This window comes from Zootoca vivipara, chromosome 6 (genome assembly GCF_965207765.1).
Source record: "Zootoca vivipara chromosome 6, rZooViv2.hap1.1, whole genome shotgun sequence".
In the NCBI taxonomy this organism is placed as follows: Eukaryota; Metazoa; Chordata; class Lepidosauria; order Squamata; family Lacertidae; genus Zootoca; species Zootoca vivipara.
The window spans coordinates 70744850-70770884 of NC_142589.1; the positions used below are offsets into that span (position 1 = coordinate 70744850).

The 26035-nt window shown below is 46.7% G+C and overlaps 2 protein-coding genes across 4 annotated transcripts; both read left to right on the forward strand.

Annotated features, from left to right (window-relative positions):
- The first annotated feature begins 4064 nt into the window (after positions 1 to 4064).
- LOC118087159 (peripheral myelin protein 22-like) lies at positions 4065 to 14748 on the forward strand. Of its 2 annotated transcripts, none has more exons than XM_088672574.1 (5): positions 4065 to 4581; positions 5181 to 5409; positions 11697 to 11843; positions 11974 to 12087; positions 14132 to 14748. In XM_088672574.1, exons 2-5 carry the CDS (start codon positions 5232 to 5234, stop codon positions 14203 to 14205), a joined length of 513 nt encoding a protein of 170 aa, XP_088528700.1. In that variant the 5' UTR covers positions 4065 to 4581; positions 5181 to 5231; the 3' UTR covers positions 14206 to 14748. The 2 variants fall into 2 exon arrangements, with proteins under 2 accessions (XP_088528700.1, XP_034975434.2); XM_035119543.3 differs by lacking the exon at positions 4065 to 4581 and adding an exon at positions 4608 to 4826.
- Positions 14749 to 21564: 6816 nt separating this feature from the next.
- Positions 21565 to 25067, forward strand: LOC148685415 (protein NKG7-like). 2 transcript variants are annotated; one of them, XM_088672575.1, is made up of 3 exons: positions 21565 to 21925; positions 22162 to 22308; positions 24910 to 25067. In XM_088672575.1, the coding sequence occupies exons 1-3, from the start codon at positions 21748 to 21750 to the stop codon at positions 25050 to 25052; spliced, it is 468 nt and encodes a 155-aa protein (XP_088528701.1). In that variant the 5' UTR covers positions 21565 to 21747; the 3' UTR covers positions 25053 to 25067. The 2 variants fall into 2 exon arrangements, with proteins under 2 accessions (XP_088528701.1, XP_088528703.1); XM_088672577.1 differs by lacking the exon at positions 24910 to 25067 and adding an exon at positions 22516 to 23668 and having other exon boundaries at positions 21567 to 21925.
- The last annotated feature ends 968 nt before the right edge of the window (positions 25068 to 26035 follow it).

Here is a 26035-nt window from a genome sequence, read left to right on the forward strand (position 1 = left end):
TCCACTGTCAAACAGCTCTTACTGTCAGGAAGTTCTTCCTAATGTTTAGGTGGAATCTTCTTTCTTGTAGTTTGAATCCATTGCTCCGTGTCCGCTTCTCTGGAGCAGCAGAAAACAACCTTTCACCCTCCTCTATATGGCATCCTTTAATATATTTGAACATGGCTATCATATCACCCCTTAACCTTCTCTTCTCCACGCTAAACATACCCAGCTCCCTAAGCCATTCCTCATAAGGCATTGTTTCCAGGCCTTTGACCATTTTGGTTGCCCTCCTCTGGACGCGTTCCAGCTTTTCAGTATCCTCCTTGAACTGTGGTGCCCAGAACTGGACACAGTACTCCAGGTGAGGTCTGACCAGTGCAGAATACAGTGGTACTATTACTTCCCATGATCTAGATGCTATACTCCTATTGATGCAGCTCAGAATTGCATTGGCTTTCTTAGCTGCTGCATCATACTGTTGACTCATGTCAAGTTTGTGGTCTACCAGGGCTCCTAGATCCTTTTCACATGTACTGCTCTCAAGCCAGGTGCCTCCCATCCTGTATTTGTGCTGGAGCTCTTAGACAGGGTGTGTCACAGATAGAGCCTGCTCTGGCGAAAGCTAGAACAGAAGCAAATATTTGAACCTCTAGAGGCAGTCTGATTAAGAGGGCAGAAGAAGGAGTTTGCAGCCCTGGTTCTGCTCTTAGACATCAGGGAATGATGCACCCAGAAGGAGCAAAGCCTCTCTCTTCCCCATCGTTTCATAGTTGTTGTTTTGTTGCTTTCATGAGGATGTGTGGGTTTGCTGAGGAAGGGAGTCTTTCTCAGTGAGGCTCCACCTGGCTCAAATGGGTAACAATGCAGGCTCAAAACAAACTTTGCAAACCTTTAGTAGGTGACAAAGTAGGGACCCAGGTGGCGCTGTGGGCTAAACCACTGAGCCTAGGGCTTGCTGATCAGAAGGTCGGCGGTTCGAATCCCTGTGACGGAGTGAGCTCCCGTTGCTTGGTCCCAGCTCCTGCCAACCTAGCAGTTTGAAAGCACATCAAAATGCAAGTAGATAAATAGGAACCGCTACAGCAGGAAGGTAAACGGCGTTTCCATGTGCTGCTCTGGTTTGCCAGAAGCGGCTTTGTCATGCTGGCCACATGACCTGGAAGCTGTATGCTGGCTCCCTCGGCCAATAATGCGAGATGAGCTCGGAACCCCAGAGTTGGTCACGACTGGACCTAATGGTCAGGGGTCCTTTTACCTTTACCTTAGTGGGTGAAAATAAGAAGCAAAAAGACTAGGCTAAAATCATAAAGCATATTTTTTCTGATTGTAAGAGAAGGGGTTATGTGGTTGTCGATGGGCTTGCCATGATCCTTTGGGAGAAAGGTCAAGATATAAATTGAATAAGTAAATGAATAAAAATGGGTTACAAAGGTACAAACTCCCCTCCAACTGAACTGAACGGAAGATTGGACAAACGGAAATACTGTACACCGAAATTTGTTGCTTCATCCATCCCTAGTCACAAAGAGTATGTATATGGAAACTATCCAGACTTTGCAAAAAGTTTTGCAAGCATTCAGCACTCTCTCCTTAAAAGGAAATGAGCCCTGCATAAGGCCACTTCTGGAACTGCCAAATGCTTTAGCAGTAGATTATCTTAACAAGTGAGTATCGATGAGGATCAATAGCTGCCAGTGATGCCTCTCGGGCTGATGGCAAAACAGGCTGCTTGGAGATGGAGGTCCAATGTGTGGGAGGTCCAATGTGTGTGGGGAGGGGAGCAGTCAATGTCTCCTCTTCATCCACTACATAAAGCAGAAATGGGGAATTTCAGACCCAGGAAGCAGGCTTAGCGTGGGGGGCGGAGGGAGAGGTGGCTGTAGCCCTGGGTGCATGATTTTCAGGGGGCACAAGCTAGGCACCCCCTCACAGGAATCCCCATCCCACCGTGCCTGCAGTTGGGTGTTTCTGGGTCCCAGAGCCCAGCCTAGTCTCGTCACCATTTCCCCAGCCCGCTCACTAATTGGTTGCCTGGCCAGTGTCGGGGGGGGGGTGGACTTGCCAGTGAAGGGCCGTATCGGGTCCTCCCTGCATGGGCAGGAAAGGGCTCAGAACAGCCATGCTTGGCTCCAGTAGCTCTGCATGGGCTCTGCAAACCCTCCTCACCTTGTGCACATGCCCGGTGGCACTGGTTATGAGGGCTGGTCTGGTGCAGTGTGTTACATTCCGGGTGCAAAGGAAGAATTGGATTCTGAGATTAAAAGATACAGACACGAGGTTTTGACCAGCAGAACCTCTGGGAGCAAGTGCCAGCCCCACTCACGGCCAGCCCTAAGGCAAGACTGGGTGGCGCAGGGCGCCGGGGCGCCGGGGGGGGGGGCGCCATGCTGCTGTGCCCGCCAGACAGCCACACGCTCAGAAACGGGGGGGGGGGCGCTGGAGGGATAGTTCGCACCACGGCGCCAGGGCACCAGATATGCTTAAAACGGCCCTGCCCCCACTCACAGGCCCAGGTGTTTTATTAACCAAGGAATTTCAACACAGCATACGTAACAACCAATCAAATCCTCTCTGGTCATTTCAAAAAGTATCCCCAAGTGGGGCAGAGTAAGGTAATAATGAACTTTACACTACAAAGACTCCTTTGAAACATGCATGCATAATAAAACAAAAAAACAGGAGGCAGTCAGCAATGCACTTTAGTACATCCCGGAGGTGATTACCCCAGGAAAGGGAAAGATAGGTATTTATCATCCCCATGTTAAGAACTGGTTTCCTGACCATAAAATCTACCTAAAGAGTAACAGAGCTACATCAACACTTTCTACTTTATGCTACAAAGGAAGGGTGCCTGGTAGGTAAGCATAGAATCATAGAATCATAGAGTTGGAAGAGACCACAGGGGCCATCCAGTCCAACCCCCTGCCAAGCAGGAAACACCATCAAAGCATTCCTGACAGTTGGCTGTCAAGCCTCTGCTTAAAGACCTTCAAAGAAGGAGACTCCACCACACTTCTTGGCAGCAAATTCCACTGTCGAACAGCTCTTACTGTCAGGAAGTTCTTCCTAATGTTTAGGTGGAATCTTCTTTCTTGTAGTTTGAATCCATTGAATCCATTGCATTGAATCCATAAGCAAATGGTTTGTGTGAATACGTGGCTTGTCAGACTTTAGAGAGAATGGCAGACAGCACAGAGGCCTGTGGGAAGGTGCATAGCCTTGTGGGATTCTATCAGAAACTTATGCTTCTGAATCACACCCAGTCCAGATGCGTTCATCGACACGATGGCATAATTCATATTACGTCATTCCTCATAGTAATCCGACATGACCACCACATCAGTGGGTTCTGTTGACCTTCCATGCCGTGCCGTGCTTCTGCCCAGCATGCACACATATGTGCCCCAAAAGGCCGCTGCCAGGAGGGAGGGCAAATGCTTTGGGAGGGCAAATCCTTTGGGAAGAAGGGTGAGATATAAATTGAATGGATAATCAAACAAGAACGGATGCAAAGTACAGTGAGCTACAAATTGCATAAGCTCCAGGACGTCCCCTAACAAAACACAACTCCTTGGGTACAAGTCCAACTTCGCCAGAGAGTGGAAAGATAAGGATTGAGATAGCCAAGTTAGCCCTAGGGGTGGGGATTTGATTCAGTTTGCATTTGAATCACACTTTCTGTAACAATGCACAAACCAAAACATCTTTCAAAATTCACACTTCTCTTTTTACAAATGAATAGACTGGTGGATTTTCCATATGAGAATTGGTGCCTTATGGGAGATTGAGATGGGGTGATTGTTGGAATCCACAGAATGCTGTGTGAGATAGTAAGTCTGCAGCCCTGAGTGTAACTAGAGCAGACTCTATTCAAGGAAAGCACGAGTTGCAGAAGGGATAGCAGGACATCTCCTGGGGTTGCTGGGCAGATTATTCTAAAGGGCCTCAGGGGATTGAGCAGTTTGTGGCTGGGGGGGGGGAGTTATGTTGCAAGTCAAAGCTTTAGCCATTATAAATTCCTGCACGGGCTGGGTCAGGATGCCTGATTAGTAATGTGCTGTCAGTGGATTGGCTGTCATCGGTTTAAAAGGGAACCCTTTCAGCAGTGAGTGTGGTGTAGAAGGGTGTGGCCAGTGAGAGGTTTAGAGAGAGAAGTTTTCCTACATGCCTTAAGGTGCAGCCAGGTATCCGTTTGTCTGTATGAACTGCTCGTGTATCATAGCCTGTAGATATTTGTGTATAGCTCACAATAAATATACTGCACTAAAGAACCTGGAACTTATGAGCATTTCTTCTAAAGCGCCGTGAATGAATTTGCGACAGTGGTCTCCCCAACACAGGATAAGACTTCAGAGAAGTTAACCTTTGCTGCTCTGACCACTTTTTGCCTTGCTGTTCGTCAATGGCTTCTCGATCATTTCTGGAACACAGTGGCAATCCCGATGGCTTGTACCATTTCCTCTTGCTAATGCTGAAGGTCTATTGCAAGTTGCTTGTGTGTTGTAACCTTTGAAGACAGGGCAATGGAGAAGCAGAGAGAAGGACTGAGCTGTGAGCTGTGAGCTGGAGGCTTTTGGTCTGGAGAGCTGACGTAGGGTAAGCAAATGTGTTCACTGGAAGAGGGGCTTATCTTGGTTGCCTTCACCTATGCTTAGCGTACTCATGTTAGGAAATGCCATCAGTAATCTCCCCTCTAGAAGGGAAGCAGACTCAGAAAAGGCCAGTAAATAGTTAATGGTTTGAAGGAGGAGCAGCAGGACCAGGAAGCTCTCCGATCCCAGCAAAGGTGTGGGCCTGAGCAGGTGTCCAATGCTGCCTTTCTCCAGTGGGACAACCAAAGGGTATTGCATTTATCGTGTTTTTTATATTCTGTTTTGAGCCACCCAGAATGGCTAGGGAAACCCAGCCAGATAGGTGGGGTAGAAATATGAATTTATTGTTATTGTTGTTATGTGTATATATTTTTTTTTAAGAAAAAAAAAAGCACTGATTATTATTAACCTGAAATGGAGAAGTCTTAATTGCCTATCATAGTCCACAAACCAAGAGAGGTATTAAATGTACCACATGAGGACATCTTCATGACAGCACAATGTGCTGCTGGCTTCTCGGCACGTACCGGTATGTAAATTTTAAACACACCCAAACACAGACTGCAATTTATGTGGAATAATGTGCACGTCTTCCTCCCCCAGGTTCGTCATCGCAATTACGCTGACCAGTCACAAGATCTGACCATTCTCACGATGCAGGCCCTGCAGATCAGTGCCGTGGTTTGCAGTTTCATCAGTCTTCTGCTCTTCCTCATTGCCCTGGGATCAAACCACTGGGTAGCAGATAGCAATAGAACCATTGGCCTCTGGAGATTTTGTGTTTATTACGGGGTCAATTCTGGTTGTTGGTCACTTGGGACGGATGTGAATAGTAAGATTTTTGTCTTCTGATAAGTGTCCTAGTGGTGTGGTATTCAGCACTAATGTGAGTGCAGTGGGTTCCAGCACAAAACAGCTGATGTGGGCAGCATACAAAGGGTGATGGTACTCTATTTCGCTGATTCCCATCTGATCTCCAAAAATCACGGCCTTTACTGTGGTATAATATATGCAACAGGTGATCCATCAGGACACCACTTTTGTTTGCTGAGTGGTCTCCACTGGCACCAACTATAGGGGGCCCTGGACGCCTGGACCGTGGGGCCTCCAATGCGACTTCTGGAGCTTCGCGAGGCCCCAAAAAGTGCATTGGAGGCCTCACAGGGCCTCAGAAATCGCGTCCGAAGCCTTGCAGGGCCTCTGATGTGACTTCCAGTTTCTCCCGGAGGTCAGGTCAGAGGCCTTGCTGGTTGTGTTCAAGGCCTCACAAGGCCTCAGACGTGACTTCCAGGACTCTCTGGTATTGCTGCCGCGTGCGCAACATAACGTGACATGATGACATCACATTACGTCATGGTGTGCTACTGGGCACCCATAATCTGGGGCCCAAGTTGGCGCTCCTGGGAGTCCCTGTCCATAACTATGAACCACAACCTTTCTGCATGCTGCAAAGTATCCCGGGATGACTGCACACTTAAATTGCACTGTGTTCTTGGCAGGTTTGTTGTGTCCCACTGTCGCTTCATGTGGTGTGTGCGTGTGTTTCTGTCTGTCTGTCTGTCTGTCTGAGGCAACTTCCACTGCTTCTTTGAACCTGCATACTGCAGAGGGAGATTGGCAGTTTGGGACTAATTTTGGGTTGTTGTTTTCAATGGATGTTGTCCCACCATGACTAGCTTCACACTGAGGAACATCTGATAAGCTTGTAACAATTCCCAGGACTCCACAAACTGCATCTTAGTGGCACCTGAACCACCAGCAGGAGGAACAGTAGTCTGGTCACCTGCAAAGCAGCTAAAACTTCTGTTACCATCTTCCTGCTTTACTAGTGCTCTCTGATGAAAGGAGAAGAGAGACGCTGGACCATCCCTGTAGGACACTGGACCACTGATTTGCAACAGCTTGAGACTTCTGCCTGGGTTGGGGAGGTTAACAGGCGGAAAATGTTGGTTCGATGTCAATGACTTTAGGACTAGGTGGAGGTTTTGTTTGTTTGTTTGTTTGTTTTTATGTGGGTCAGAATATTGCTTTGTATGTGCCCCCCATGCAATTTATGTTATATGAAATATTAAGATTTTATGTGATCTCCCCCACCCCTCCCTTTCACTCTGTGGGAGAGGGCAGAATGAACACCTGTGGAACATGGCAGGTGTTGCAACAGGCCAATAACCATCGTGCTGAGTAATAGGAAGCTGGTCTCTTAGGGCAAATGGGGCATTGCCCCCCCACCTCAGTCTGTTCTCAGCCAGCCCCCACCTGCCAGCCTCCTTACTTATAATGAGACACTTACTGTTGGACTTCCTGCCACCACCTCTACCACGAGTACCTAGAACAGGGGTGTCAAACTCAAATTCATCGGGGGCCGCATCAGCAGTTTGGTCACCCTCAAAGGGCCGGTTGTATGTGTAGGACTATGTGTCCACTCTTTATTATCATAAATTATTGTCACTGCATTCAATCATTACTGTTTTTTGTAATAATGTAAGTAATAACTAGCTCTGAAAGCAGAAACATAGTCAGAATAATGGCAAGTAAATATTCAAATGTACAATTATTCTACAATTTATTGAAAAATGATTTTTGGTAACTGCACTGGGTGGTGGAGGCTCGCTAGGGTTTCATGCAGGAGCTTTGCAGAGCTACTAGTACCTGGAGATGCTGGGGTCCTTCTGCATGCAGGACAGATGTTCTGCCAGTGAGCCACCACCCTTCACCAAAGGGACTGGCTGAGGTTGACTCACTGGAGCTGCTCTCCTGGTTCCAGGGTTTAAGGGCCAGAAGTATAAAGCAGCATCCTATGTTTCTGAGGAGAGGGAGGGGAGGGAGGGAGGGAGGGAGGAAGGAAGGAAGGAAGGAAGGAAGGAAGGAAGGAAGGAAGGAAGGAAGAAAAGAGGGAGTGGGAGGGAGAGAGGAAGGAAGGAAAGAGGGGAGAGAAAGAAGAGTAGGAAATAAGGAAGAGAATAAAAAAGGAAAGAAAAAGAAAGAGGGAGAGAAGACGGAAAGGGAGAAAGAAGGAAGTAGAGAGAAAGAAAGAATAAGAATGAGGGAGAGGAAGAAAGTTGGGAAGGACGGAAGGAAGAAAGGAAAGAAGTAAGGAAGAAAGAAAGAAAGAAAGAAAAGAGGGAGCAGGAGGGAGAGAGGAAGGAAAGAGGTGAGAGAAAGAAGAGTAGGAAAGAAGGAATAAAGAAGGAAAGAAAAAGAAAGAGGGAGAGAAGACAGAGATAAAGAAGGAAGGAAGGAGAGGGAAAGAAAGAATAAGAACGAGAGAGAGGAAGAAAGAAAGGGAGGGGGGGTCGCCGCCTTGATTCAGCGCCAGAAAAGAGCGCGAAGGGACCCAGGGGCAAAAAGCATTTCCCCGGCCCCAGCTGTTTGTCGGCGCTTTGTTGGCGCGGCGCTTCAGCAGCAAGGTCCCACTGCTGGGTCCCGCTGGCTGGGGCGCTCGGCGGGCCACATGACGAGGTCTGGCGGGCCGGATTTGGCCCCCGGGCCTTGTGTTTGACACCCGTGACCTAGAAGCATCAGCCACCAATGGTAACAGCTCCACCTTGCTCCATTTAGGAACTGACCCCCTCAGGTAGGATTAGGAACACCATCACAAAATGGTGCCCCAATGTGTCTAAATTAATTTTATTTATTTAAGTTGGGGATTCTCTTGAAAAATACAGATTAATTCTGAAATGGAACACCATCAGGGGCGTACCCAGCACCCGGCCGACCAGCTCCCTGAAAAGCGGCTCCCCGCCTGACTGTCGGGCAAGGCAGCGGCTCGAGTCGGGAGAAGCAGCCTCGGCAAAGCTGCCGTTCTCCCTTTGGCTCCTTCCCTATCTCGCAGCCCCAGCGGGGCTCCTTCCCTCCCAGCAAAGTGGCTTCCCTTCCCCCTCCCCCTCCCCACCCGGCAAGGCAGCGGCTCGAGTTGTGAGCAGCAGCCTCAGCAAAGCTGTTCCTCTCCCTCCCTGACTCGCTGTCAAACCGAAGGAGGTTTTCCTGCAAGCTCTTCCTTCCTTCCTTCTTCAACCCTCCACCCGAGGGATTCTCCCCACAGAGCTTACCACGTCTCTCTCTCTCTCTCTCTCTCTCTCTCTCTCTCTCTCTCTCTCTCTCTCTCTCTCTCTCTCTCTCCCATCTTTTATCTCCAGGCTTTAGACTTCAGCATTTAATCCTAACTGAAGAAGTGTGCATGCACACGAAAGCTCATACCAAAATAAAAACTCAGTTGGTCTTTAAGGTGCTACTGAAGGATTTTTTTTATTTTGCTTCGACCTGTAACCCTCTTCCTTTTGTGACACTTTTTAGTTCACTTTCGCAAGTTGTGAAAATTATTACTGTATGATAAATGGCCTCAAAAGTTTTGCTTTTTAAAATATCTTTTTTGCAGCACCTCCTCCTGTGCCCAGCCCATTGTTGTTCGTTTGAGCTCAACAGCCACATAAAGAAGGAGCTGTGAGCTCAAAACCAATTCACACCCCAAGTAGATTTGCCTGGGGGCAGGGATTTAATTTGCATCTTGCAAATCCCTGACATTCTTTTGTTTCAAAGGAAGAACCTGTGTATTTCAGTTCTTCACCTCAAAGAACTGCAAGCCCCTCTCTTGAGCTGGTTTAGGTATCCAAAGCTTGCCAAATTATAGCAAACTGTTACTGTCCTTTCCTAAGTGCTCCTCTTGTTTCTGTTTTATGTCTTCTGGGCTGTAGCTCAGTATAGATCAGGGGTTCCCAACAAAATTTTCTCGAGGACCCCTCATCGAGCTGCTATTGTGACAAGGACCCCCATTAATTCCTAATCCTAAAATTAAAAAGTGAGAGCCAAATTAAGAGTCTTTTTATATTTATACGTTTTTTTACAGTTACAACAGAGTACTCCATCAGTATACAGTTAGTTTTAATTTTCAGTTCTTAATGAGATGGACCACTTTTTAACCAACGGTCCATTTTTAACTACGCGAACTGTAGCTTCCGCGAAAAACAACACTTTGTTTACAAATACTACTGTTTTGCAAAGAGGCAGCACGCGCCAGGGAGGAGGGAGGGGAATGGAGAAGACAGGGTACCTGCGCAGTAGCGCACAAATGAAGCCGACGCGCACAAAGCATCTTGGGGAGGTGAGCGTTAGTAGAATGCGTGCGCTGCCTCTTTGCAAAACAGTAGTGTTTGTAAAGCGCCACCTAACGGCATACAGCAGAACTACTGCCTCTATCTAATTCTAGTTTTGCGCTAGACTCTGCTCATGCAGGAAGCGGCCAAAACAAAAAATCTGTTATCATACGAAATATATTTAATATATTTTTTATTCTAATAGCATCTTGCGGACCCCTCTGGCATAGCTCGCGGACCCCTGGGGGTCCCCGGACCACCTGTTGGGAACCACTGGATAGATCAACTGCCTTGCATTGCCCTAGGTTCAGTTGCAGGCATGTCCAGGTAGAGTCAGAAACTCTGGAAAGCTGCTGCCAGTCAGTGTAGACAATACTAAACAAGATTGACCAATTGACTTAGTATAAAGCAACTATAAACAAGCAGCTAAGCAGTTTTACATTAAATAATAGGATGAATGGTTGACTCAGTGGATCATGTACCTGTGAGTACCATATTTGCAGTTCATCAGGTAGTAATTGACAGCATGTACATGGAACAAAACTGATAGGCTACGTTGCTGAAGGTTGGGTCTCTTGAGAGCATACCTATTGCTATGGCAGCAAAGCACATTATTTGCGGGGCGGGAGAGTGACCAATATGATCCAGGGGTTGGAGCAATTCCCCTATGTGGAAATGTTACAAAACCTGGGGCATTATAACTTTTAGAAAAAAGGCAAGTAATTGGGGGTGGGAATGAGAGATTTTTATCCTTCTCATAATACTAGAACCAGGGAATATCCAATTAAGTGGATGTGAAATTCAATCTATTTCAGCATTTTAACTTTTTGTACGTTTTAAAGTGGGGGGGATCAAGTTTTGTAAGGACAGGGAACAGAAGGCACCCCACCTATCAAGTCTTTGCTGGAGAGAAAATATGTCTGAAGATCTGCATATGACCTTCTCCACCTGCCCCCCCTTCTTATTTTTCTTCTTCCCAGGAGGGGTGAGGGGTTAAAATTAGGAGCTGGATTTGATTTGATGACTGGCAGTTTATTAATCTTTAAATCCTACCTAAGATAAAATGAATCAGCCCTATAGATAGGTATAGATAGATCCCCAGCCAAGCTCTCCTGGGCAGCCCCATTGCCACTGCAGAGCACTCCTTCAGCTCACCAGGTCTCACCTGGTGAATGGGGCTTGGGCTAGAGGGTGGTTTGGCAGGGCACATACCAAACTTTCTGTGGGATGGCCGCCCCTGGAGCCCTTTCCAGTGACTGCCACAGAGAAGCCTGTTTATATATTTCTTGGAGTATTTTAATCATAGGATCACAGAACTAGATGGTTGGAAGGGACCCCCGAGGGTCCTCTAGACCAACCCCCTCCAGTGCAGGAATCACAGCACTCACAAAACAAGTTTGCTCCATCTTCCCTGTGAACAGCCCTTCAGATACAACAGAATCATTCACATAGTTGGAAGGGAACCACCAGGGTCATCTAGTCCAACCCCCTGCAATGCAGGAATATTTTGCCCAACATGGGGCTTGAAACCACAACATTAAGAGTCTCATGCTTTACTGACTGAGGTTTGTTTATGTTTCCTGTTTTATTTTCCCAAGCAGAGATAATGTGTAAGCGTGGTGTCAGCTCCCTAAAAAAAGGTCAGTTTCACCTGGGCTCCGTAGTCCCGCCCACAATCCCACTTTGTGGCCCCTCCCCTCCCGTGTCTTGGCCCCGCCCCTGAATGACCACGGCTCCCCCCCCTAGTTTTGATCCTGGGTATGCCCCGGAACCATAGCTGCCAAGTTATCCCTTTTTTAAAGGGATTTTCCCTTATGCTGAATAGGCTTCCTCGCGAGAAAAGGGAAAACTTGGCAGCTATGCCCGGAACACCATACTGTAGTTGCAAAACGGACATGGAACAGATAAAGACTGATCTATCCATCCCAGGCATGAGGTATTACACAGGATGCCTGCAATGCAATTGTCCAATCCCATGGATGCATTTAACCCATTTATTTCTCTCTCTTCCTCCCTCCCTCCCTTAAAGATTATGTCCACACTACCAGAGTCTTCATGCTGCTTGGGATGACTGCTGGAGCCACCTCTTGCCTTGGTATTTGTGGCAAATATTTTGACTTCCAGTTTGGCGCCATCTCCAGGGCCAAGACCTCAGCTATAGCCAGCATTGTTGCAGGTATTAGTGGTCATAAGCATCTGCTTCTGGCAACCAGAGCACTCCTTTCAGCCACTGAATTTCACTAGCTGCAGCTTCCAGAATTTAATTTACGAATACTATATATCCTAAATGTATTTTTTCTTCCTAGCTGTTTGTGTCCTGATTGCCATGTCCAGCTACACAGGGCATGTGGGATCACTGGCCAGTTATGGATGGTCTTTTGGCTTGGGCTGGGCCTCCTTTCCTCTCTTCCTTATAACTGGTGAGTATGTGTCAAATGGGAAATGCTGAAAATGTGTGTTTTTATTTAAAGGTTTGCCTTCGCATGGAGTTGCGTGCCGAGGTACCAAGATGTCCCCCCAATAACTCACACAATACACCATAAATTTTGTTTAAGGGTTTTTGGCATTAATTTTGGCCACAACTTTATTAAAATACATATCAAATGTGAGTGCTTGCTTAGTCATTGGTTCCCCAGCCATCTGTCCCCCGCCTGGGACAGATCTGACCCCTCTAACCTGTAGAGGAGCCAGTAAGTAAGCATCCCCTGAGAGAGGACGGGGCAGGGGGCACATGCCCTTCATAATGTCCTCTCCCCAGCATAGCTGCCAAGTTCTCCCTTTTTTAAAGGGAAATTCCATTATGCTGAATAGGCTTCCTCGTGAGAAAAGGGAAAACTTGGCAGCTATGCTCCCCAGATGCTCCCCATGGCTCATGCGCGGCCTGTCCCCTAGAGGGGTTAAACAGACAAACATGTAGAGCTCAGGATTCCTTTAACGGAATTCTTCTATATGGCAGCAGCAATCAAATGAGGGTCAGGCCCATCCAATATCCGTACCCCTCGACCAATTTATTTGAACCAATGACTAACCGCAACCTTACGAGTTGTGACTAATTGCAGCATGGTAGGCAAACCCCACCTGACACCAGTCAATCAGTCAAGTGGAAAAATTCCTACCAGGCAACTGAATACAGGCGACCCCGTGACAGGCACTGCAAGGTCAAAGCAAGGGGCCTAAACACAGTGGAGGGCATAGCTGCCAAGTTTTCCCTTTTCTCGCGAGGAAGCCTATTCAGCATAAGGGAAAATCCCTTTAAAAAAGGGATAACTTGGCAGCTATGGTGGAGGGCGAGCGGGAGATTCAAAGCAAGCAGCAAAGAGGAGGCACAAACTGCTTCTTAAGCTTAAAATAAGACTAGAATTGTCAATCACGAAATTGCAGCAATTAAAACCCCCCAGCAACAACCAACCCTCTCAATAAGATACAAGGTCCTCAAGACTGACCCGCCCCCAACAGCCCTGGGACATCTTGTTAACCCTTCCGCAACCCATGCTTTCCCCTATAGTGAGAACCTGCTTTGTCAGCTGCATTCTTTCATTAGGAACAGCCTGGGGCTGAGCTACATATCTGCGTGCCGAGGCACCAAGAGGACCCCCCCCCCAATAACTCACACTGACACCATAATTTTTGTTAAGGTTTTTGGCATTAAAATTTGGCCACAACTTTTTTTATTAAAATACAATCAAAATGTGAGTGGTTGCTTAGTCATTGGTTCCCAGCCATCTGTCTCCCACCTGGGACAGATCTGACTCCCTCTAGCCTAGTAGGGGAGTCAGTAAGTAAGCACCCCCTGAGAGAGGACGGGGCAGGGGGCACAAGCCCTTCTTTGTCCTCTCCCCAGATGGTCCCCGAGGCTCATGCGTGATCCTGACCCCTAGCGGGGATAAACAGACAAACATGTGGAGCCTGGGATTCCTTTAACGGAATACTTCTATATGGCAGCAGCAATCACATGAGGGTCAGGCCCAGCCAAAATCCGTACCCCTCGACCAGTTATTTGAACCAATGACTAACCGCAACCTTACAAGTTGTGACTAATTGCAGTGTGGTAGGCAAAAACCACCTGACACCAGCCAATCAGTCAAGTGGCAAAATTCCTACCGGAGATCGCTCCGGGACACCGTGACGGAAACCAGAGCTCACAGAAAGGCTGTTTACCTTCCCGTCGCAGTGGTACCTATTTATCTATTTGCACTGGCATGGTTTCAAACTGCTAGGTAGGCAGGAGCTGGGAAGAGCAACCGGAGCTCACCGCATTGTGGGGATTCGAACCGCTGACCTTCTGATCGGCAAGCCCAAGAGGCTCTGTGGTTTAGACCACAGCGCCACCCGCGTCCAGGATCCAGGAATGATCCCACTGATGTGCAAGGGAGGTAATGCTGGGGCCAGTGATTTGGATATTTCAGATAGTGTCTTATTCTCCTCAACGTATTGCCCTAACCAGCTCTTTTTCTCTCCTGACAGGTGGGCTGGCTCTTCGCCTGAATACTGTGCCAGGGATCAGCTCTGATGGCCTTTCTAAGGCACAGAAGCTATAGATGCTTCTAGTGTGCTTATAGAATTAAACAGAAGTTTCTAGGGTGTTCTCTGTGTGAGGAAAGTTATCAAGGGAACAGAGACATGCACCTCATACCCAAAGACAAAGTGCTGTACAGTGGAACCTCGGTTTATAAACACCTCGCTTTATGAATTTTTGGTTTACGAATGCCGCGGACCCATCTGGAACGGATTAATTCATTTTCCATTACTTTCAATGGGAAAGTTTGCTTCAGTTTATGAATGCTTCAGTTTATGAACAGACTTCCGGAACCAATTACACCTATGCTTGTTTATGAATGCTTCAGTTTAAGTACTCCGTGGACCCGTCTGGAACGGATTAATCCACTTTCCATTACTTTCAATGGGAAAGTTCGTTTCAGTTTATGAACGCTTCAGTTTAAGTACTCCGCGGACTGTCTGGAACAGATTAATCCACTTTCCATTATTTTCAGTGGGAAAGCTCGCTTCAGTTTATGAACGCTTCAGTTTATGAACAGACTTCCGGAACCAATTGTGTTCATAAACCGAGGTACCACTGTAATTACAGGCCGAAAGGAGTCTCATGTTATTCTATTATTTCCTGTTCTTTTTTTCTCATTCTGTGCTGATTTTTACTTGCTAAGTGTACATAGATGTTTAAGTTCCAGTTTTTCTGCTAAATTGTGCAGCAACTGGATTTTTGAGAGACTTTACCTTCCAGGGAGCTGGAACTGTACTACCAAGCTTACTTTATACCTTTAGCAAACCTTTACTGATAGAGTTTAGGTTGTTGTTGTTGTTGTTGTTGTTGTTGTTGTTGTTGTTGTTGTTGTTGTTTTGAATTACACGTTGTCTTGCAAGCTATTCTACTCTGCTAGCTGCTACCAACCAAGCAGGCATTCCTGGGGTCATTTGAGCACAAACCCTGACATACTGCCATGCATTCTACTCATACTGATCTAGAACAGATTACAACATTTGTAGCAGAGTAAAAACTTAAAGAAGGAAAATGAGCATAATAGTCACCAATCCAACACATTCAGGCACTGCCCATAAGAAATCCAGTTGCAACAGACTTAACTTAAACTTACAATATAATAAAACTAAAACTTTAATACTAAGCATACTATATACGGAACACTACACCAGAAGGGGGACCCAGGTGGCGCTGTGGTTAAACCACTGAGCCTAGGGCTTGCTGATCAGAAGGTCAGCGGTTCGAATCCCTGTGACGGGGTGAGCTCCTGTTGCTCGGTCCCAGCTCCTGCCAACCTAGCAGTTTGAAAGCACGTCAAAATGCAAGTAGATAAGTAGGAACCGCTACAGCGGGAAGGTAAACGGTGTTTCCATGTGCTGCTCTGGTTTGCCAGAAACGGCTTTGTCATGCTGGCCACATGACCTGGAAGCTGTACGCCGGCTATAATGCGAGATGAGCGCGCAACCCCAGAGTCGGTCACGACTCGACCTAATGGTCAGGGGTCCCTTTACCTTTACCTTTACACCAGAAGGAAAGAGAGATAGAAAGTGAAACCCAGGCTCCTTCTGGCCTTATGAATATAGCCAGCATGACCTTGACAAAAAGAGAACAGAACCAGTTTAAGCCGGCTGTACTCAGCTTCTCTGAAGGAATGACCAAATATCATGAACCTTCTGTTTGCTTCTGGGCAGAATAGAAACTTACAAGTCAGCTAGAAATTTCCAGCTTGCACCAGTTTCTTTAACACAGAGAAGTTTCCAGAACCCTCTTGAATGAATTGGAATAGGAAAGATCTCTACATACCAGATCAATACTTTCTGTACCAAGAAAGGCAAACTGACACATACTGTTAGGTCAGCATGAGGAAAAGAGTGTGCTACAATTTGAGATGAGATACGTTGATGTATTGGGTCACAGACACAGTCTGCACTGGGACAAGTTGGACCTGGAGGAAATGACTGAAGCTAAAACATTATACAACTAGTATATTGAAGCCCGTTAAAATAACGGATGCTAGAACATATGTGGTGAAACATATGTTGTGAAACATATGTAGGTAGGTATGACTGAACTGGGGAAGTGGGTAGCCTTGAGGCACCACAAAAAAAGCCCTTTTGGCATGATGGCTTCACAGCAGGGAAACACAGGAGCAGTGAAAAGGATGACAACTTTTTTTTGCAAGGGAGGAGAGTCAGGGGGGGGCTGATGCAGCCTGCCCGCTAGCCTTCTTTGAGCTAGAGGCCCTAAACAGGAATGCCTGGGGTTAGGGACCCACAACAATCCCTTGAAGGTAGGGGTGGGGAACCTGACAAAGACATTCTCTGGGGGGAAAGGTTTGGGGAGCCCATTCAGGTGGTGGGCAGAGCCAAACCATACCCCCTTCTTACACACACACACACACACACACCTCTCTCTCTTAGCCCTGAGCTCCATAGGTAGAACATGAGACTCTTCCTCTCAGGGTTGTGGGTTCGATCCCCACGTTGGACAAAAGATTCCTGCACTGCAGGGAAGGGGACTACAGGACTCTCCAGGTCCCTTCCAGTTCTATAATTCTGATTTTCTCTCTCTCACACTCACACACACACACACACACACCAATCTCACACAGTCTAAAGCCTGAGCCAGAGTGCCAGAATATGCTGGGGATGAAATGGGGGGGGGGGAATTGAGAGGTGCTTAAGAGCTGTAGATTCTTATCCCTTGGGGCTGAGTGCAGGAAGGGTCGAGTTCATGCCCCAGAGAGTTATGGGTAAGGGCTGGTGTTAGCGCAGGGGAAATGCCGTGGGTAGCATGGAGACAGGATTCAAAGAGCGCTGCAGGCAAGAGCTGGAGAGGGTGCTTGCTGGGAGAGCCACCTCAGGCACCGTATTTGTGCCTCAAGCAATGGCTACCTATAGTGCGGTGGGGAGGGGGGGGCGTTGAGGCAAAGCAGGCGAGGCGAGAGAGTGAGAGGAAAGTACCCCTTTCTGCGCAAGGTGGTAGGGGCTTGTAGAAACGCAGGCTTTCTGGAGGAGCTTGTTTCTGCAAAGGGAAGCCGGCGCGCGCGGGAAAGCTCTCCAGGGGAGGCTGCAAGGCAAAAAGCAGCGAGCGCCTAGAGCTCTCTCTCCCCCCCCCTCTCTCTCATTCTCCAGGGGAGGCTGGGCTGGGGGAGGGGCAGGAGTGGGTAGAAAGCGGAAAAGCCTTTCCATGAGCTGCCTGGTGCAGCCAGGCTGCTCCTGCCGCTGCCGCCACTCCTCCTGACGGTTCCCCTAAGTCTGGAGAGCGGAGAGGGGCGAGAGACAGAGAGAGCGCTCTGCGTTCCCGCCGCTCCTCCTCCTCCTGCTGCTGCTGCTGCTGCTCACAGTCCTGTCAGGCAGGAAGGTTCCCCTAAGTCTGGAGAGCGGAGGGGGGAGAGAGACAGAGAGGGAGAGCGCTTTGCATTCCAAGTCCCAACGGCTGTCGTGGGGCACATGCGCAGTAGGGCAAACCCGGGGACACACGGGAAAACTGGACGCAGAGACACAGGGACTTTATTATATAGGATAGCAATGGGGTTAAGGAATAGCAAATTCACAGCAAATTGGAAACTGTTAACTGAATACTGAACTAGCCAACTTAGTGCCCTCCAAACGCTGTTGTGTTACAACTTGTCCATTGGCCAAGCAATATTATTATTCCTTCAGTGGTTGGGTTAAATGAATGTGCTGACTAAAGAAATGGATTTTATTCAAAGATATTCAACTATTAGACTTGGACGGGCATGATATTAAGTATGGGTGGCATGCCGGTCTCTGGTATGAGAAAGCAAAAATATGTAAAAACTTTTCAAACCACGTGATTAGAAAAAACCTACACAGATTTTGGGAAAAACATACAAACTGATTAGAAAGGAAATCACTGTTGTGGCTATTCCCAATGGATGTGATAGCAAGGAATAAAATTAACATGGGCCATCAGTGGATAACCTACAGAGATCTCTTAGATTTAAGAGAACAGGAGCGCAGAATGAAATAAATTAGAAGAGAAAGAATCAAGTGGTGGATTGACTTCAGAGTCACCAACTTAATGAACTATTTAAGATGGACAAAAAATTGAGTTTGCAGACCAGAGTTCCCAGTCTGAAAGGGAACTTTTAAGAACTAAAGACAAAACATTGCCTTAAATGTATAGGCTGCTGCTAGAATGGGAAAAGAAAGGTGAATTTGCAAAATCCTGTACGATTAATAGGGCAAGGGATGTGGGACAAAATAATTGAATTAGCATTCTGGGAGAAATTATGGAAAACAGACCTGAAATACACTGCATGTTATTTACTGAAGGAAAACCGCATGAAAATGATCCACAGATGGTATTTAACGCTAAGCAGATTAGTGAAAATGTTTGGAGCTGGGAGTATAAAGAGGTAGAAGGGTCATTTTACCACATGCATTGGTCGTGCAAAGTAATTAAGGAATTCTGGGAAATGAGTACAGTATAAGAAATAATAAAAAAAACATTTCCCAAGAAACCAGAAGCTTTTCTTCTGGGAATGGTAGCAACAGAAGCCCCCCCCCCAAAAAAAAATCTGTTCATGTATGCAGTGGCGGAAGAAGCCGCTTGGGTACCTGGAGCGGCACCTGGGGGCGTGCACCCCGGGGCGGGGCATCACTCCGCAGCGTGCATGTGCGGCATTGCTACGTACGACATACGTAGTGCCATCGCACATGCGCGCTACGGAGCGGTTTGCTGCCAGTGCCGCTCCAGCGCCATACGGGGATGGTGCCTGGATCCTCTGCTTGTGTCTGCAGCTGCAAATGGAAGATTCTCCGTTTGCGGCTGCAGCCGCAAGCAGAGGATCCCGGCACTGTACGTATGGCGCCGGATTGGCGCCGCTCGGCTTGGGAGTCGCGGGGGTGTGTGCCGAGTGTCACCCCCCTCCAGGGTGGCACCCGGAGCGGCCCACCCCCAACTATGCCAGTGCATGTATCCCAGTACAGCAGCTCAAATTTTACTTGCACAAAAATGGAGAACAAACGCTATGCCGTCTAGAAATGACATTTCAAGATGCTGGAAGATGCGTAGCTAGCCTAACTAGTTCTAATAAGATACGAGAACAAGATGATCGAGAATATAAAAAGGACTGGAAAAAGTTGAGTATTTTTTTTTAAAAAAATCAGTATATACATGCGAACAGATTAGCAGGCCTTGAATAAATTCAGCAGTGTAAGAGAAAGCAGGAGATAAAGAGTAAGAGTAGATTTTGGCAACTTAGAATATGCAGAAGAGGTGTGTGTGTGTGCGGGGGGGAACCCAGGGAAGGAGGGGAAGGGAAGTCTATATGTGGATGTGGTTATTTTTTTTTTTGTATCAGTCGTTTGTAGTTTCTTTTTCAATTTCTTTTGCTTTTTTTACATGTTCCTTTTGAATCATTTGTAAGGATGCAAATTAAATTATAATAAAAAAGGTAAGGAATGAGTAAGACAGGCAGCTTGTATGAATCAAGCAGAAAGGAATTATCTATGGATTGCATTACTGTATTTGCTTTGAGTCTTTGGCCTTCAAATTCTGTATGTTTTGGATGTGCACATGACTATTGTGATTCTTCTGTTTGTCTCACATCATAGCTTGTGGCTTTAAAAAAGAATATTTTTAACACAAGCACACAGATTCCCAAGCCAAAAAGGCAACCTCATGACAAAGACAGAAATATGCCTTTGGATTTACACACGTTCAAAGAATAAAAGACTGTGCATGTGCACATAGGGGGCGGTCAGTGTCATGTCTATTGCATAAAGCAGACCTTCAGGTCTGGAAGGACAAATGCTTTGGGAGCAAATGCTTTGGGGCAAAGGGTGAGATACAAATTGAATGAATAAACAAGCAAGAATGGATACAAAGTACAGTGAGCTATAAACTGAATAAGCTCCTGTAGGTTCCTTAACAAAACTCAACTCCTAGAGTGCAAGTCCAATTTTGCCAGCAGCTGGCTTGGTCATGGTCACAGAATGTAAGATGGCAGGATCCCCAAGGACGTGCTCTATGGGGAACTGGTTTCTCTCACCAGACCACTCTGTGTTACAAAGATGTCTGCAATCGTGACAAGAAGGTTGCCAAAATCAATACCACCCTGTGGGAACTTCCGCCCTCCCTTTCGAACAGGTGGGCGGGGTTTGTGACACCGAGCGGGCTTACCTGGACTGGTGCCACCCATCTGGATTAGGGTGGCTATCGTCCCGCCCCTGGCCTGGGAGGACAAACCTCACTTTGTTTCCTCCTCTTCCAGGTTCAGGATGTGTTCCGGTGAGAAGCCAGGTTTTTTTTTATTGAAGTGTGTGCGCATTTAGGTTGGTTGGTTCTGTCTCAGTTCTTATTCTAATAGTCTAATATTAATAGTTAGTTAAAAACAACAAAAACAACCCTGCCTATCTGAAGAAGTGTGCATGCACACGAAAGCTCATACCTATGACAAACTTAGTTGGTCTCTAAAGTGCTACTGGAAGGAATTTTTTATTTTTTGTTTTGTCCTGCCTACTTTATTCAGCTTTCAGTGGGTTAGACAGTATTCAGCGTCTTTCAGTGTGTCATGTGACCTGCAATGGCGTCCAAGCACGGGGGTATCTCCCCCCCCTCACACATGTAAGGGCACAGTGAGGGGCACTCCTAGCAGCGCTGTAAAAGCAGCTAATAAGTTTGGCAGGATGTAACACCTAGGAGCAAGGTTAAGGATGCCCAACTTGACAGCCCCTCCACCTCGGATGCCAGGCCCACCCGAGCATCTCACCCCAAGAAGAAGCTCCTCATCACGCATAGTCACTGAGTAAGCCACATTCTGAACCACATTTCATCCATCATGCTCTTTGCTTGCCCGGATAGAGAGGTAATGTGAGTGTATGTGAAAAGGAGTTCTCTGGATGAGAATGCTTTAGAAAATGACGCATCACAGTCCAGTGGGGAGAATATGCAGGATTTAGTGCATCTCAATCCCGTGCTTTGGACCTATTGTCACATACCCCAGTAAGTTTCCCGCAGCCCGGAGGCTCCCGTGGAAAGCGGGGGTGAGGTGGGGGCGCCGGAGGGATTGCTGAACCACGGCGCTGGATAGGTTTAAGACGGCCCTGGTGAAATGCCTCAGAAAAATAGTGGGGAAGATAAATTGGAATGTAGTCCATTTAGGGCAGTCCATCTGTGAAGCCATTATACATCAAGTTTTTGAAGGAGGTGGAAAAAACCAAGAGGGCAAAGCGTATTACATTTGCTAATCAACAGGCAGGTAAAATTAGTAAGTGGTCCACCAAGGCTCTCAGCAGTTTTCAGAGGATCAAGGTGGGAATTATTTTGGGAGGAGGGACCACTTATGAGAACAGGGTGGTGAAAGGCAGCAGAGTTGTGTGTGTGTTTTTTTTTTATCTTGCGTCCTGAGAACCTGCAAAAGAGAGGTGTTAAATGTACAGCGTGAGGACATCTTCATGACAGCACAATCTGCAGTAGGCCTCTTGACACATATGCAAATTTTAAGCACACCCAAACATAAACTGCAACATATGTGGAATAATGTGCATGTCTCCCTTCCCCAGGTTCGGCATCCCAGTTACGCTGAGCAGTCACAGATCTGACCATTTGCACGATGCAGGCCCTGCAGATTGGTGCCGTGGTTTGTGCTTTCATCAGCCTTCTGCTGCTCCTCATTGCCCTGGGCTCAGACTACTGGGTGGCAGATGCCTTCAGCAATAGTGGCCTCTGGAAAGCTTGTGTTAATATTGGGAAAATTTCTACTTGTACTTCACCTGGGATGGATGTGAAGGGTAGGTTTTTTATCTTCTGCTTAGAGTACTAGTGGTGTAGTATTCAACTGTAACTGGGGGGGCAGCTGATAATCCAGTGTGACTAGGGATAACACATTCACTCCATGCTTTTTTGGGGGGTGGGGGTGGGGTGGAATTAATGTTTTGATTAAAGTGCAATGGGATCCAGCACAAAATGGCTGTTGTGGGCATTTAACCTCCTTCTTCCTTCCTCTTCCTTCCTTCCTTTCTGAAAGATTTCATCCATGCTACCCAAGCCTTCATGTTCTTCGGGATGATTCCTGGAGCCGTCTCTTGCATTGGTCTTTGTGGCACCTTTTTCGGCTTGCAAATTGGCTCCATCTCCAAGACCAAGGCCTCAGCCATAGCCAGCATTGTTGCAGGTATTATGGGGGGGTCATAAGCTTCCAGTCAGTTCAAGCCCCTAAACACAAAGCTGCAGACTGTGTCAAGCTGAACTGTCTGATGAAGCTATACTCTGACCAGACCAGCTTAAATCAATGGTGAAAGGTGCTTTGCAGTCCTCCTCTGTCCACCTCCAGGGTTTTGCGAGTTGTTATAAAATCATATTGGGTGTGTGTGTGTTGCAGGACACCATTACTAATGAACAGAGAGGGGTGACCGAATCTGACAGCTGCAAGTTACCCAGAATCCCTCGCAACGCCACCTTCTTCACCTCTGCTCTACTCCAGAGACCCGCACCCCTCCCGCTCGGATGCAACCCTGCCCTAATGATCAGCATATGCAAACATCTCCCAAAGATTCACATTTCAAGCCACCAATATCCTGCTAATCCTTTTACAGGACTCAATGAGGTGTGGGTAAACATTGCAACACTTACAGCCAAAGGCAACACTGACAGCCAAAGGATAGTTTTGCCACAGCCTCCGAAACAATGTCTCCAGGAGAAGGAGGGGGGAAAGCCGCCCAAATCCAAAGCGACACCTTTCTACTCACGTTAATAATGCAGCCTTATTACATGTTCTCTTACCATGAACCCTGCCTTTATTATATGTCCTCTTATTATGAAATCCTTATGCGTATCCCTTGATGTACCCTCGACACGTTTCCCTCATTATGTGCCTTTTAACGTTTCTAGGAAATCTATCCGCTGTCTCTCTGTATTAGAATTGCTGCTTTATATAGGCTAGGATCTCTCTGTATTAGAATTGCTGTTTTATATCTTAGAACCTTTATATATCAGGACTACTACCTTTTGCATAGGATTCTCTGTATTAGATATGTCTCCTGTAAAAGGAAATGCTGCATAACCCGTGCATGACCCCAGCCCACCTGAACCTTGCCGCATCGCCACCCTGATTCAAAAGACACACATGGACGAAGATGGATTAACTGGGACAGTTTATTCAAACCTCCAGAAGTGTCACCCTTTACATAATCCCAGGGATCATCCTTGCGTGACCTGGGGGAAAACACCTGCCGGCCACCTCAACTCCCATCTAGACTGATCAAACAAAGGGAAACACCATCAACAACGGGAGGAGAGCAATTGACATCTCACCATATGAAGAAATAGTCATCTCTGCACCCAGTTAATCCCATCACCACCCATTCTCCTTGTCCTTCCCCTCCCTCCCAGTCCAGGGATTTTCACGTGGGGACAGGAGGGTATAAGAGGGAGGTTCACCATTTCCTGGGGTCCTTCCTGCATTCTTTGAGGCAGGGACCCTACAGCTGTAGTTCTTTCTTTCTGTAATAAAGGAATCAGTTTTTCCCCCCTGACAGCATTGTGTGGTCTCTGTCATTTCCCGGAGGAGCTGAACTTTTGGAGCTTCCGACCCGCGTCTCTCCTTCCTAAAAGGCAACACATTTGGGGGTACATTTTTCATAACAGAGTGCTGGAGCCACCTACCAATGGATATGTTATGGGGGGGGGGGGAGGCAGAGAGCAGGATGATCAGGCCCAATTCCTGGTTGGTGCTTCAGTCACGTTCAGATCAAGGCCAATGCTACGGCATGTGGGCGGTGAGACTGGTTCCAGATCCAATGGATGCTTGGCCAGCTCAGCCCTGCTTTCTCCATGCCCTGGAAGGACATTAAATGGATATGTTGCAAGGGCGGAACCAGGAGCTTCCTGCAGCCAATCAGAAGCCACGCTTTGGTTTCAGAACTTTTTGGTATTCAAACCGACTTCCGGAATGGATTCCTTTCGACTTCCAAGATATGACCTTATAGTATACTACTACTACTACTACTACTACTACTAAGTTATGTATTTATAGGCTGTCCATCTGACTGGGTTGCTAGAACCACTCTGGGTGGCTTCCAACAAATGACAACACAGTAAGACATCAAACATTATAAATAACTAAAATGTAAAAACAATTTTAAAAAGCAATTATAAATAAAAAATATGGTACGTAAATTAAAACAACAACCCTTAAATACAATCAGTTCCTGCAGCCAATCAGAAGCCACGCTTTGGTTTCAGAACTTTTTGGAATTCAAACGGACTTCCGGAACAGATTCCTTTCGACTTCCAAGATATGACCTTATAATATACTACTACTACTACTACTACTACTACTACTACTACTACGTTATATATTTATAGGCTGCCCATCATAGCTGCCAAGTTTTCCCTTTTCTCGTGAGGAAGCCTATTCAGCATAAGGGAAAATCCCTGTAAAAAAGGGATAACTTGGCAGCTATGCTGCCCATCTGACTGGGTTGCTAGAACCACTCTGGGTAGCTTCCAACAAAGGAGAACACCAAACATTATAAAAAACTAAAATGTAAAAAATTTTTTAAAAAGCAATTATAAATAAAAAAAATATGGTACGTAGTTTAAAACAACAACCCTTAAATACAATCAGTTCCACTTGATCCTTGACCCCAGCCTCGTAGCCATCTGGAAACCAGGGCACATCTTTCAGCCACTGCATTTCACTAGCTGCAGCTTCTGGGTCAGACTGGAAAATTTAATTTACAAGGAACTTTATATCTTAATGTATTTTTTCTAGCTGGTTGCGTCCTGATTGCCATGGCCACCTTCACAGGGCGTGCGGGATCAAATGCCTCTTATGGATGGTCTTTTGGCTTGGTCTGGGCCTCCTTTCCTCTCTTCCTTATAACTGGTGCGTATGTGTCAAATGGGAAATGCTGAAAATGTCTGTCTTTATTTAAAGCTTTGCCTTTGCATGGAGTCGTCAGCTGCATTCTTTCATTACCAAACAGTCTGGGGCTGAGCTACCATTTAGCATCATCATGTGGTCGTGCCCCTGGCAGTATGCCACTTTGGCGGTGGACAGAGGCTCATATATTGATCAATTTCCTGGTATGATATGCTGTGCACACAATACCACTATCAGCAAAAGAGGAAGAGGGTGGAATTTGAACCAGTCCCCTGGATGTGCTTCTTTACTACAAGAATGGATTACCTCTGGGTGTTTTGCATTGAAATGCATTCAGAAATTTCTTTCTCCCTTCTTGCCAACACTCTGAAAGAATCAGGTTTCCTCAGATTCAGCTTGAAGGGCAGGAAAAACATCTGAATCAAGTTTGACCTGAGTGTGTCAGTAGGATTTCCGGATTAGTGAAATGCATTTGTGCCAAACTTCAGCAATTCATAATTCACTAGCCTTATTCCTTACAAACGCTTCCAGAGACTTTGGCTGAGTACAAATGACATAGCTGCCAAGTTTTCCCTTTTCTCGTGAGGAAGCCTATTCAGCATAAGGGAATTTCCCTTAAAAAAAGGGAGAACTTGGCAGCTATGACAAATGATGGTATATTCTAGTATGAATGGAGACACACTACTTATTTCATTCACAGACAATCTGCATCTATTTTTTGATCCCGAAAACCACTTCTTGTTAAATGGGTTTTTTAACAAACAAACAAGCAAGCAAGCAAGCAAGCAAGCAAGCAAGCAAGCAAGCAAGCAAGCAAACAAACAAAAAAACCCTACCTATCTGGCTGGGTTTCCCCAGCCACTCTGGGCAGTTTCCAACAAAATATTAAAAATACAATAAAACATCAGACATTAACAATTTACCTAAACAGGGCTGCCTTCAGATGTCTTCTAAAAGTCAGATAGTTGCTTATTTCCTTGACCTTTGATAGGAGGGCATTCCAGAGGGCAGGCGC

Bases quoted from the DNA above. Each gene is read 5' to 3' on its own strand.
- LOC118087159 (XM_088672574.1), top strand. From the start codon at position 5,232: ATGCAGGCCCTGCAGATCAGTGCCGTGGTTTGCAGTTTCATCAGTCTT. The intron at 11,844-11,973 runs GTATTAGTGGTC...TTTTCTTCCTAG, and splicing joins TATAGCCAGCATTGTTGCAG to CTGTTTGTGTCCTGATTGCC. The intron at 12,088-14,131 runs GTGAGTATGTGT...CTCTCCTGACAG, and splicing joins TCCTCTCTTCCTTATAACTG to GTGGGCTGGCTCTTCGCCTG.
- LOC148685415 (XM_088672575.1), top strand. From the start codon at position 21,748: ATGCAGGCCCTGCAGATTGGTGCCGTGGTTTGTGCTTTCATCAGCCTT. The intron at 21,926-22,161 runs GTAGGTTTTTTA...CCTTTCTGAAAG, and splicing joins ACCTGGGATGGATGTGAAGG to ATTTCATCCATGCTACCCAA. The intron at 22,309-24,909 runs GTATTATGGGGG...TATTTTTTCTAG, and splicing joins CATAGCCAGCATTGTTGCAG to CTGGTTGCGTCCTGATTGCC.